Raw genomic sequence first — 13,374 nt, 5'->3', positions numbered from 1 at the left:
AGTATGTATTTGTATGGGGCCCAAATTTTGTATTCATAATGGTAGCCTGAAAGAGTAAGTATGTTTTCAACTTGAAACCAAGAATTTCTGCCTAGCAAGAGGAGAATGGACTAACATGAACACCATGAAAAATAAGTGTAGTTTTCTTCCTAAGCATTCCAAAAGAGGAACATGCTTTGTGTTAATATTTGCTAATTTAACATTATATGAACTTGAGTTTTATAAATACTTATATTATTCTTCATGTGACTAAAATCACATGGTCATGTGTGCTTAAAATAGATTTTATTTTATTTTATTTTATTTTGTTTTTCAACGTTTATTTATTTTTGGGACAGAGAGAGACAGAGCATGAACGGGCGAGGGGCAGAGAGAGAGGGAGACACAGAATCGGAAACAGGCTCCAGGCTCCGAGCCATCAGCGCAGAGCCTGACGCGGGGCTCGAACTCACGGACCGTGAGATCGTGACCTGGTTGAAGTCGGACGCTTAACCGACTGCGCCACCCAGGCGCCCCTTAAAATAGATTTTAAAAGAAAATTTAAAAAATAGTATTAATCAGAGCATCAAGCACATCTCTTTTTTTTTTTTTTAAGTTTTTAAAATTTATTTTGAGAGAGACAGAGACAGAGGGAGACAGAGAATCCCAAGGAGGCTCTGCACTGTCAGCACAGAGCTCAATCTCATGAACTGAGAGATCATGACCCGAGCCGAGATCAAGAGTTGGAGGCTTACTCCACTGGGCCACCAAGGCGCCCTAAGCACACCTTTTAAAACCATAAAAGAAGGGGAAAGCGTTGGTGGGGAATGGGTTAAATAGGCAATGGGGACTAAGGAATGCACCTGTCGTGATGAGTACCAGGTGATGTATGGAAGTGTTCAAACACTATATTGTTCACCCGAAACTAATACAACACTGTATGTTAACTAGCTGAAATTAATATAAAAACTTAAGAAAATAATTAAATAAAACCATAAAAGAAAATCCAAAAGTTCTTAATAAAGTAGAACACATTTCGGAATAGAGACCTATTAAAAAATGCTAAGTACCTGTTACCAAGACCTTGAATCATCACTTAAAATATCGAACTACTATTTGTATAATAAACTGATACTGACATAAAGCTTGAACAACCACAAAGCCTTATTACTAAAACTGGTCACTCAACCAGCAAGATCTGCATCACTTGGGAGCTTGTTAGAAATGGAGAATCTGAAAGCCCACCCCTGAACTGTTGAATCAATTGGTATTTGGTTAATAAGGTCACTAGGTGCTCCACATGCATATTAAAGTTTCAGACACTGTTCTGTATTCTATAGAATAATATTATTACTTCATAAATTATACAGCATTACTTGTTATTTCTTTGCATTAGAAGTGACTGAGGTATCTGAACAAAGTTCTAGAAAATTCAATTTGCTATCTGAAAAATCTATTTCTATTTATATATTTACATATGTGCATACCTAATATATTTTTTGCCTATTTAGGTAGACCCTTGATGAATATTAATGGCATACAGTAAAAATGATTAACTTTCCTTAATCTTCAAGTGGCAGGATAATATTATGTATTTAAGAATCAAAGAAAATAGGCTGCAATAGCTTCTTCAAAATTTTTTAAAAGAAAAAATTTAAAGAATTTTAAAGAATCTTCTGTTTTACAAATTGTGGTAACTTTCAAATGATTCAGTCAGCAACTTCCCATCCTAAACTACTGATGTCAGAATTGTCACAGCTTGTAAAAACTCTGATTTTCCAATGCAGTAAGACTCTCCTTGGCTACAATAGACGAAGCCTTGCTTAACACGTGCGTGCGTGCACACACACACACACACACTCACACACACACTCTCTCCCTCTTTCTGTGGAAAATCTAAGCTATTTTAACACCATAAGCACAGGGATTTTTTTCATGTTTTAAAATGCAGAAATAAAAAAGACTATGCCTTAAGGAAGAGAAGACATCTAGGCATTTCCAAATTAACTTAATATACATTAATGTATCAAAGGGCACCCAGTCTGTTAGAGCACTCTGGATGCTGAGACAGGTTCCTGAGAACCTTAGAACCACTCTATGTATAACATCAATATTTATTAAAGCAAATAAAGACAATTCAAAATTCTGTGATAAAGTTAGGATACTTTTTTAACAAGTTATGCTAAATGTTTACTTCTTTTCAAAAAAAAATTTTTTTACATTTATTTATTTTTGATAGAGAGAGACAAAGCACAAGTTGGGGAGGGGCAGAGAGAGGAGGAGACACAGAATCCAAAGCAGGCTTCAGGCTCTGAGCTGTCAGCACAGAGCCCGACGAGGGGCTCGAACTCACAAACTGTGAGATCATGACCCGAGCCGAAGTCGGACGCTTAACCGACTGAGCCACTCAGGCACCCCACTGTTTACTTACTTCTTAAGCACATCTTTAAATCTCAGACTTTAGGGTAACTATAAAACAGGGGCAATATCACCTTGAATAATAATATTTACCTGAATAAGCTTCCACTAGTAGGATGAATAATAATTATGAATAAATGACAGTCATTTTAATGAAGTAGGCGGAGTTTTTAAAAACTGGAATTACTTGGGGCGCCTGGGTGGCTCAGTCAGTTGGGCGTCTGACTTCAGCTCAGGTCACGATCTCGCGGTCCGTGAGTTCGAGCCCCGCGTCGGGCTCTGGGCTGATGGCTCAGAGCCTGGAGCCTGCTTCCGATTCTGTGTCTCCCTGTCTCTCTGACCCTCCCCCGTTCATGCTCTGTCTCTGTCTCAAAAATAAATAAACTTAAAAAAATTAAAAAAAAAAAATAAAAACTGGAATTACTTGAAAATGATTTTTTTTTTATCAAATTGCTTAAGGGTAATTCAATCATATACCTCACACTAAATTCTACAATGTAGATAACCACATATCCTATCTTTCATTTTACGTAAAAGTTTATCTGACATTTATGTATCTAAAGAGTCAAACTTATATAAAGGTGATTTATTTTGTGACGGTATCTTAGGAACTGTAAAGAGAATCTAAACTCTTAAGCAACTTACATGAAATATCCTCTTGAAGTCTATTTTTCCATAGTAGAGAATATAGACACAAGCTATCAAATACCTAGGGAAGATGGATGCTGTGATGTTGGGAGAAGAAGTAAAGAGAGAGAAAAGAAATCTCAGACTTTAATTTTTTCATTCAACTTTATCCACAGTTTGCATCGGTAATATACATTTAGTGTTCCATTTATTTTTAAATGCATCAGAAAATCAATTATGATAGATCTGTGACCAATACAAAGATTTCTGAATTCTTCAAAAAATTCACTTAGAAAAGTCGATAAACTAGCATTCTGTAAAGATAATTATTAAACAAATGGTAATGCATTTTTACTCCTTATTTCAATTCTAACATATCCAACATCACTTCTTTCTTGTGCCATACAGTAATAAAATTTAGCAGGAGTAGCTATCTACTACATTTTTTAGGGCCTAATAAAATATTTGCTTGACTTATTTAACCCCTTCAAATCACAAATCCAATTCAAATAATTATAATCATTCTTAATTCAATAAATGATGAAGTAAATATAAAATAACCATAAAAACCATTTAGAATAAAATTTACACTTATTTTAAAAACTACTAAAAGAAATACATCAGAGCCTTGATAAAATGTGTCCTTGGGGACTATGCTGAGAAACTGACTTAGAGGTGGTGTTGCCTTTTGGCACTAGAGTAAATAGACTGACATGATGTGAACCTCAGATGGACCCATCTTAAATGGAATTTTGCTTTGCGGCGAAGAATGCTATAAGTGAGGTTCTGGTGTATTTTCCCTTTAAAGCAATAACTGACAAGTAAGTGAAATGCAATGAGGAAATGGCCTATAATTTCAATGAGAAACAGGAAAATACCTGTAAAATAATTAACATCTAGACTGATTGAGAAGAGGAATCCTACCGCATGGGAACTATGAAAGCAGTATGAATGATTGCTGTAGCTCTTAATGGTCACTTGATTTGTAACGTTGTCAGATCTGTACAATAAAAACTAACAACTTGAGATATTTATTTGCCATTTCTTACCTTTATTACCCAAGTTTTCACTAGGGAGATTGATTATGCCAATGAAGTTTTTTTTTAGATCCAACTGAAAAATAGTAACTAATTAGCTGAAATATTTAAAGTAATAAATTACTAATAATTTAATTTTAAACCTTACAGTTATAAGAAGCTTTAGTTCTTTAAAAGCTCCAATTTCACACTTGGGGAATGTAAAGAACACATGTGTATTCTAATGCCAAAATGTAATTATATGGCTTCATTGCCAACTGATCAATAAAAGTAGAGTTGTTTCTAAACCAACCCTTATTATACCATTTGGCACACTAGTTTTACCTTTTATATATACCCTTTGAAATACCCAGGCCAACACTTTTAATAAGTTGCATCCATATTAAGAGGTAACAAGTGCAAATAATCACATATTTAAGATATGGTACTTGCTTGGCTACTACAAAAGTAATTATACTAAGGTTCTTCTATAGCAAACTGAGTTATTACAGTAATGTTTTTGAAAAATTCCTGCACTCCTACCAACGTAAATTTATCCAGCTCCAAACTAAACAAGGACTTTAGGTAACATAGCATACTTAGGAAAATATTTATAGAATGGTCTGGTGTTTAATTCAACATCATGTTCATTGAGGATCCTAAGATTTACAGGATCCACAAATGGCCAGATTCCAAATACACACCTATTCTTCAATTGCTGCTCTATGAATCTGAAAAAAAAAAAAACAACCCAGCTAATGGCAGCATGCCGACTGAAAGTCCAGACACAGATCCAAACTTTGGCAGTTTTATCAAAGTGTCCTTGATAATGAGTACTTACTTGGCTACTTCTCAAAAACCTTACTGCTTTGTGTAACATTTTCAATACAGAAATAAAATACTCTTCAAATAATACATATTAAAAGATGATTAAGTTTTGCAAAATTAAATAGCATAAATTAAGCATATTAACATTGTTTTTTTTTTTGACAACATGACATAACCAATTTAAGGAAAACTGCAATGGACTAAATAAAAAACCACAAATGTCACCGTGTGAGGCACATTTAAATCCTCACATATAACGGACCTTACAAAATCTACTAAAATATTTTAAAGTTCCATTGATTCCATTAATACATAAAAAGAAATTGCAAAAATGCTTAAGACTATGTAAGAGTCATCAATTACACAGGCACTTCACATGTAAACAGTCTACAGTACAACTGAAAATATTTTGGCACTAACCTATAATACTAAAAGAATTTAATATAAAGCCAGAGTTCTGCATTTTCTACTCATTTTTTTTCTAGAAAACTAAGACCAAAGATTGAAGAAACTGTGTATAAACTAGAATTAGAAGTGTATTAAATAACTCAAATATAGAATAGTTTTAAATCGGTAAAAAAATGATTACCTCATCCAGGTGTTTACTAGTATGCTCTGATATAAAAAAGTAAACCTAATGTGATTATTAAATTGAAACCACATCTTAAATTTAGTATCAATCTGGTTTTTGAAAAATAATGAAGGTTATCAACTGACTCAGTAAAAAGAGAATTTGAATTTATCAAAAACTCTTATTAAGTTAATCCAGTTTTTCCCCCAAAAGAAGTTTGGGCAATTCGAAATTTAACTTTGATGTTTTAACATGATTTTTTTTAAGCTATGGATTGACCTAATAAAATTATTAATTTTGATTAGACATTCTTATCACGAACTTGAGATTTTTTAAATCACTTCAAATAAATGAAACTATACACTTAAAATTTTGAAATGTTACATCAAGCTGTAGAAAGCTGAGATGCCTTGGTTGTAGGTAATTCAAGAAGAGCCTGCACTGTGACACCAACTTTCACAAGACCTCTCTCTTCCAGAATATGATGAGGCAAACAGAGTCTTTCCTGAAAAACAAAATAAATGATATCAGAACATCTGTTTTTTAATAGTGCAGTAACGCCTGAACAAGTCAGAACTGGATTTTTAAAACACGTGTCCTGTAAAACTTCAAGTAGAAAGTACACAATTTTAATTAAATTCTAAACTTTTTATTCTCTTCTGGAGGTGTAATTGCCATGTAACATTATATTAGTTTCAGGTGTAAAACATAATGATTTGAACAGCATTCTCTTCTCTGTATCTATAATGTGCATTTTATTTTGTTTGTCCACTTGGGTTTTTTTTAGAGTCTACATGTAAGTAGAAACATACAGGATTTGTCGTTCTCTGTCTGACTTAATTTTGTTTAGCATAATTCCCTCAAAGACCATCCAAGTCACAAATGGCAAGATTTCGTTCTTTTTTTATGGCTGAGTAGTATTCCGCTGTATGTATACCACATCTGTGTCCATTCATCCACCAACGGTCTCTTCGGTTGCTTCCATATCCTGGCTATCGTAAATAATGCCACAATGAACACAGGGGTGTGAATATCCCCTTGAATTGGTATGTTTGTTTTCTTTGGATAAACACTCAGAAGTAGAATTGCTGGATCATATGGTATTTCTATTTTTAATTTTTGAGGATCCTGCATACTGTTTGCCACACTGGCTGCACCAATTTACCTTCCCATCAACCTGACGCAAGGGTTCTCTTTTTTCCACGTCCTCATCAACATTTTGTCTTTTGGACAACAGCCATTCTAACGGCGGTCAGGTGGCATCTCATTGTACAAATTCTAATTCTAAAATGGCTCTTTCGATAGACTTTTAGGGTATGGGATTCTATTTTACGGTCTCTGTTTTGATCTGAGGTTGATCTGATCCACATAAATAAGCGAGTATTTTAAAGTGAGACAGCCATGCTAGAAGTTCCCTAAGCTCTTGTGCTGGAGTAGAAAGAGCACTCCATTTCCAGTCAGGAAATCTAAGGGCCATGCAATACGAAGTACTAAAGGTACTAAAAACTACCCAGAGACTCAGTTTCTTCAACCTGAAGAAAGGACCGTGTAAGAAACAAACTGAAGAGTGTAAACTCTTCAGTCCTGTACAAAATTGGCCTCTCTCGTTCATTCTACCAGTTCTGAGGTTCCACGGTCTCTAATATATGAAATGATTCAGTACTTTTTTTTTGTCCTACTGTTACTTCTTTCCAGCTGCTAGTGATCTTTGTTGCTTCTTAGTTCAGTGGTCTAGAATTTGAGAAGTAGCAACTGCCTCCGCTTGTAAGCACATCACATCTCATTTGACCTTAAGGCAGCTTTGCATTAGGTTTCATTAGCCTTGGCTGATCCTCTTCTAACTTCTTTCCTTTTTGTAAGTAATCTCTACTCCCGACGTGGGGCTCAAACTCACCACCCCAAGATCAAGAGTCACATGCTCTACCAACTCAGCCAGCCAGGTTGTCCCTCTTCTAGCATTCTTGATGTTTTCAAAAGAGTTCTGTCTTCACTCTCTTCTCTTTTGTACTATATCTTCTCTTTGGTATTCTCAAAGCCTTATCAAAATTGCAAGGGTAACTAAATAAATTTGGTAGCTATTTCTGAAGAAGCAGTCCACTGCTTCAGCTGGGACACACATTCATCTCAGGAAAGTAAGCTAGTAATGGATAGTGTGGGCGGCAAACAGACCATCGACAGGACCCATCTGGTCCGTAACTATACACTTGGTGAGCACAGTATCTTACAAGTCTAGAAACATTACATTTTTTTTCTAAATCCACTGTTTCTTCAAACATGGGGGGCCTTGGCAAGACTAGGCCCCTATTCCCAAACAGTAATAACTATATCCTCCACCCTGATGACTTTCAAATCTTTATTTCCTGCCATGACCTCTCTATTGAGCTCCAGATACAAATATGAACATGATACAGCCAAATGGATGTCTAACAGGCAGATCAAAATCAATCTGTCCACAACCGAATTACATCATCACTAAGTTAAACTGTCCTTTTATATTCTGTACCTACGTCAGTAATACACTATTCAATTTCTCTCAATATAAACCTCGGAATCCTAATAGTCTTCTCTTTCTTCCTTATTCCCATAAACCATTCACCAAACACTACTGGTAATAATCCCATTTATCAGAAGCATTCTCAAACACTATCTTCTTATCTCCATTTTCACAATAGCATTTGCTGCCTTCCCAATGTTTTGTTTATTCAAATAATCACTGAAATGTTAGAAAAGAAAAAAAGGTTTCAAATCAATGACCTCAGCTTCCACGTTAGAACTAGAAAAAGAACAAACAAATTAAGCCGATGGCAAGAAGAAAGAAAGAACATATGAAGTTGAGAGAGGAAAGCAATAAAATAAAAACCAGAAAATAATAGACAAAAAAGAAAAATCAGTGAAACCAAATGTTAGTTCACTGAGAAAATTTTTAAAAAGTCATAAGCTTCTAGCTAGGTTAATCAGAAAAAAGAAAATACACAAATTACCTACATCAGGAATAAGAGTAGTAACATCAGAAGAGATATTACAAATACTAAACTGATAATAAGGGGACATTATAAACAACTTTATAATAATAAGTTTGACAAACTACATGAAATAGACAAATTCCTTGACACACAGTATACCAAAAGCTCATGCAAGAAGAAACAGAAAACCAGAATAGCCTTGTATCTATTAAAGAAATTAGAATTGTAGTTAAAATCCTTTCCACAAAGAAAACTTTTGGCCCAGCTGGGTTCATTAAAGAATCTGACCAAATGTTTTAAAAGGAAGTAAGATCAATTCTACACAAAATTTTCACAAAAAGTGAGGAGCAGGGAGTACTTCCTAACCTATTTCTTAAGGTCAATATTACCATGACACTAAAGCCAGGCAAAAGATATTAAAAGAAAAGAAAACTAAAGACCAATATCCCCATGAACATAGATGTAAAAAGTCTAAACAAAATTTTAGCAAACTGAGTTCAACAATATCAAAACAACAACAAAATCTATGATGACCAAGAGGGCTTATCCCAGAAATCTAGGTTTGAGTTAATATCTGAAAATCAACCACCATTAAGTCACAATACTGTGAAAGAAAAAGAATGTTATCATCTCAGTAGTTGTAGAAAAAGCATTTGACAGAATTCAACATCCGTTCCTGATAAGAACTCTCAACAATCTAGGAATAGAAAGGAACTTGCTCAACCTGATACAGTTCATCTATAAAGAAAAACAACAACTAACATTTGCAAAGCATATATCTCATAGAGTACTTTTATCTGGAATATAGAAAAAAACACCCACAACTCATTAATAAAAAGGTGAATAATCCAATTAATAAAGGGGCACAGGATTTGAAAAGACACTTCTCCAAAGAATGTATACAAATAGTCAATAAGCACATGAAAATGTGTCCCACATAATTAGCCACTAGGGAAATGCTAATTAAAACCACAACGGCTGTGGGTGCCTCACATCCAGTGAGCTATGCTAGCTTACTGTCAACTTCCCCTAGAGGGTGAGGGCCCCCAATCCAGCTGCACAGCTGTGGATGCTGGGGATTGTGTTGGATGTCCAGAAACAGTCAGGGGTGGCAAATGGGTCAGATCCACATTTCAGCTCTGGAGGAACTGTGGGTGCGGGGTGGGGCAATGGGATCCTCCAGCCTTTGCATCCCAGGCTGCCCCATCGGGCCCAGAGCCCAATCCCTCCCGAGGCAATGGCAGGACTGGGTCCCTAGCTGACCAGGCGCAGGGATGCTGCAGGGGAGGCGACACAGGCATCAGCCACAAGAAACCGAAAGCAGCAGCTGTGAACCTCTCCCAAGCACAGTAAATGATGTGACGTTCCCCGGCTCCTCTGAGAATCTCTGCCTGCTCCCTCCTCTTTCCCACCCTCAACTGTGTCCTTGGGGCCTACGTATAGAATGAAGAAAGCTGAAACAAGTGTTCAAAAAAAAATTTGTTCATGAGTGTTCATAGCAGCATTATTCACAATAAACAATGAGTGGAAACAGCCCAAACGTCCATCAACTTATGAACTGTAAACAAAATGTGGTATACATGTTAGTCAGTTAGTTAGGAGGTATCAGCCAGGAGGGATAAACCGGTGCTGGCCACACCCTCGGAGGCACCCCCAAAGGTTAACAGCCACACCTTCAGAGCCACCTCTAAGGGCTAACAGAGCAGGAAAGGCTTAGCCACAGAGTTGGCTCAAAAGGCACAAAGGGACTTCTAAGAACTGAGCAAGCACACAAAAGGTTGCCTTGTGCTATCCCCTGTCACCTTAGGTTACCTTAAAGTCACAGCAAAGCCCATTAAAACTCTTGAATATGCAGCACATAAATAAATACAATTATAACACAATGCATCATAAGTAGGCACAATGCACAGAAGCCAAAATGTTACACAATCAGCAGCCGACATTCAAAAATGCCAATCAAAGCCAAATTTATATGTAAACAAAGCAGGCTTATAAGGCTGTAGCTAGAGCTTCTCAGGTCCATTGCCATTCTTACTCTGGCAGGGGCCTGCTTTCACTCTTCAAAGTATACTATACTTACCTACTTGATAAACTCTAGCTCCCTATTCTGGTCTCAGGTCTCTAATTCATTGCTGCATCCAGGCCAAGAACCTAGTGACCCAGTAACCTCGACATACAATAAAATATTCAGCCATAAAAATACATAAAGTACCACTTTACACAACAACACGGATAAACCTTGGAAACATTATACAAAATGAAAAAAGCAGACACAAAAGATCCCATATTGTAGGACTTCATTTATATGTAACGTCCAGGATAGGCAAATCCGTAGAAACAGCATGGGGTGCGGGGTGCTGGGGGTGGGGAGTATGGACAGGGAGACTACTAATGGGTAAGAGGTTTCTTTCTGGGAGGATAAAAATATTCTACGGGAGGAGCTAAGATGGGAGAGTACTAGGAGGACCCTAGGCTTCCCTCATCACTGGAACATACCTAGATAACCATCAAATCATTCTGAATACCTAAAAAATCCATTTGAGGACTGACAGAACAAACTGCGCAACTAAAGGGAGAGAAGGGGCCACATCATGGAAGGTAGGAGGCACGGAGCTATGGTCTGGGGAAGAAAAGTGCTGCAGAGGGGAGGGAGCCCTGGTTGTGGAGAAGAAAGAGAGAGAGAGAGAGAGAGAGAGAGAGAGAGAGAGAAGCACAACAGGGGGTAGCATAAGGAAAACACTTCTCCAAAGCTACTGACTGGGAAAAGGAGAGAGGCTGATTTTCATGAGTTTTCGCACCCAGTGGGGCTCAAAGACTGAAGTATTAGAGGTCTGTGGCACAGCTGGTCTAGAGCCCTGAGAGCGCTGCAGTGCTCCTGTAAGAGGAGATAGGCAGGTAACCCGGGGGCAGACATGTGACGCGTGGATTGCCTGAGATGCACTGGCAGAGACAGTTCTCTATTCTTGGAGCACATCTGAGAGAGGTGGAGTTTCCTCTCCAGGGACAAAGGAGCCAGTGAACGCCATTTCCCACCCCTGCCCCCTGAGCATAGACACAGAGACACCCACTGAGGGCAGCCAACCTAGGCACTGGTTCTTTAGCGCACTTGGCCCCTGCCCTTCTGGGTCAAACCTGCATCAATCCCAGTGCAGCAAGACCCTCCCCAGGAAGACCGGCACAGGTCCCCCCCGCGCCCTGCCATACCTGGGTCCCTAAAGTTCAGAGTTTTAAACTCAGTGGGCCTGGCTGGGATAGAGTCCAAAGTGCACTGCACTGCTCCAGGCAGGCAAACAATCCAGACATATTGTGAAAACAGCAATCTGAAAAACACCTAGGACACATGAGGGGAAATTATTAGCTCCTCTGGGAGGGCTTCCCTGACAGCAGTGAGCATAAACCCCTCTCTGGGGACAAAGGAGCTGGTTGGTGCCATTTCCCTCTCCCATCCCTCAGCATAGACTAACTTCAGTCAACAGCACAGTGCCAACATCCGCTGCTGAAATTACTTTCACTAAGCCCCGCCACCCTTCGTTGTGCTGGTACTGCTTTTCTCAGGCAAACATCCCTGAGAACTGATGCAGCAGGCTCTAGTGGAAAAAGCATCAGGTCTGTTAACAAGCAGACCAAAGCACATGTAGATAGAACACGCTCTGGCCAAGGTCCAAACACTCCCCACTGCAGGCAAGGAGCAACTCTACAGAAGACTAACGGATGGGATACAACAGTCATAACGGCATAAGCGGCAGCAGAGCACATGTAGCATACACCAGAGACACTTCCTGAAGCGTCAGGCCCTGGATGTTCTATGATTTCTTATTCATAGAGCCATTAACCTCAGAAGCAGGGAACATAACAGGCTTTCCTAACACACAGAAGAAGACAGAAACCTAGACAAAATGCCAAGACAAAGGAATTCATCCCAAAAGAAAGAATAAGAAAAAGTCATGGCCAGGGATCTAATCAAAACAGATGTAAGTAATACGCCTGATCCAGAATTTAAAACAACAATCATAAGGATACTAGCTGGGCTTGGGAAAGGCATAGAAGACATCAGGGAGACACTTACCACAGCGATAAAAGAGCTTAAAACTGATAAGGCCAAAATGAAAAGTGAAATAACCAAGATTCGAAACCAACTGGTTGTAATGACCACAAGGATGGAAGAAGCAGAGAAATGAACAACATATAAGATAAAATTATGGAAATAATGAATCTAATCAAAAGAAGGAAAGAAAAATCTTGGACCATGAATGTAGACTTAGGGAACTTGGTGGCTTAATGAAGTGTAGTTAACATTCATATCATAGGACACCCAGAAGAAGAGAGAGAAAAGGGGACAGAAAATTTATTTGAGGAAATTATAGCGTCCCTAATCTGGGGAAGGAAATAGACTTCCAAATCCAGGAGGCACAGAAAACTCCCATCAAAATCAACAGAAACAGGCCAACACCAAAATATATCATTAATTTGCAAAATACAGAGGTAAGGAAAAAAATCCTAAAAGCAGAAGACAAAAGAAGTCCCTAACTTACAAGAGATGACAAATAAGGTTAGCAGCAGATCTCTCTACAGAAACTTGGCAGGCTAGAAGGGAGTGGAATGATACACTCAATGTGCTGAATGGGAAAAATCTTCAGCCAAGAATACTCTATCGAGCAAGGCAATCAATCAGAAAAGAAGGAATGATAAAAGAGTTTCCTAGACAAACAAAAATTAAGAGTTTATGACCACTAAAGTAGCCCTGCAAGAAATATTAAAGGGGACTCTTTGAGTGGGAAAGAAAGACCAAAAGCAACAAAGATTAGAAAGGAACAGAGAAGGGGCGCCTGGGTGGCGCAGTCGGTTAAGCGTCCGACTTTAGCCAGGTCACGATCTCGCGGTCCGTGAGTTCGAGCCCCGCGTCGGGCTCTGGGCTGATGGCTCAGAGCCTGGAGCCTGTTTCCGATTCTGTGTCTCCCTCTCTCTCTGCTCT

The 13,374-nt window shown here is 38.2% G+C and overlaps 1 protein-coding gene across 3 annotated transcripts in view; it reads right to left on the bottom strand.

Moving 5' to 3' along the window:
• Positions 1-3,158: 3,158 nt before the first annotated feature.
• Positions 3,159-13,374, bottom strand: part of LRCH2 (leucine rich repeats and calponin homology domain containing 2) — a 102,247-nt gene continuing 92,031 nt past the window's right edge. For all 3 annotated transcript variants that reach the window (XM_040468511.1, XM_040468512.1, XM_040468513.1), the window contains one exon: positions 3,159-5,944. In XM_040468511.1, coding sequence (XP_040324445.1) covers positions 5,825-5,944 — 120 coding nt within the window. In that variant the 3' untranslated portion in view covers positions 3,159-5,824. The remainder of the gene's footprint in view (positions 5,945-13,374) is intronic.

The sequence above is a fragment of the Herpailurus yagouaroundi genome, unplaced genomic scaffold (assembly GCF_014898765.1).
Source record: "Herpailurus yagouaroundi ecotype Mexico unplaced genomic scaffold, PumYag 67700, whole genome shotgun sequence".
In the NCBI taxonomy this organism is placed as follows: domain Eukaryota; kingdom Metazoa; phylum Chordata; class Mammalia; order Carnivora; family Felidae; genus Herpailurus; species Herpailurus yagouaroundi.
Note: the sequence above shows the minus strand (reverse complement) of the source record. Positions and strands in the feature narration are given on the sequence as shown.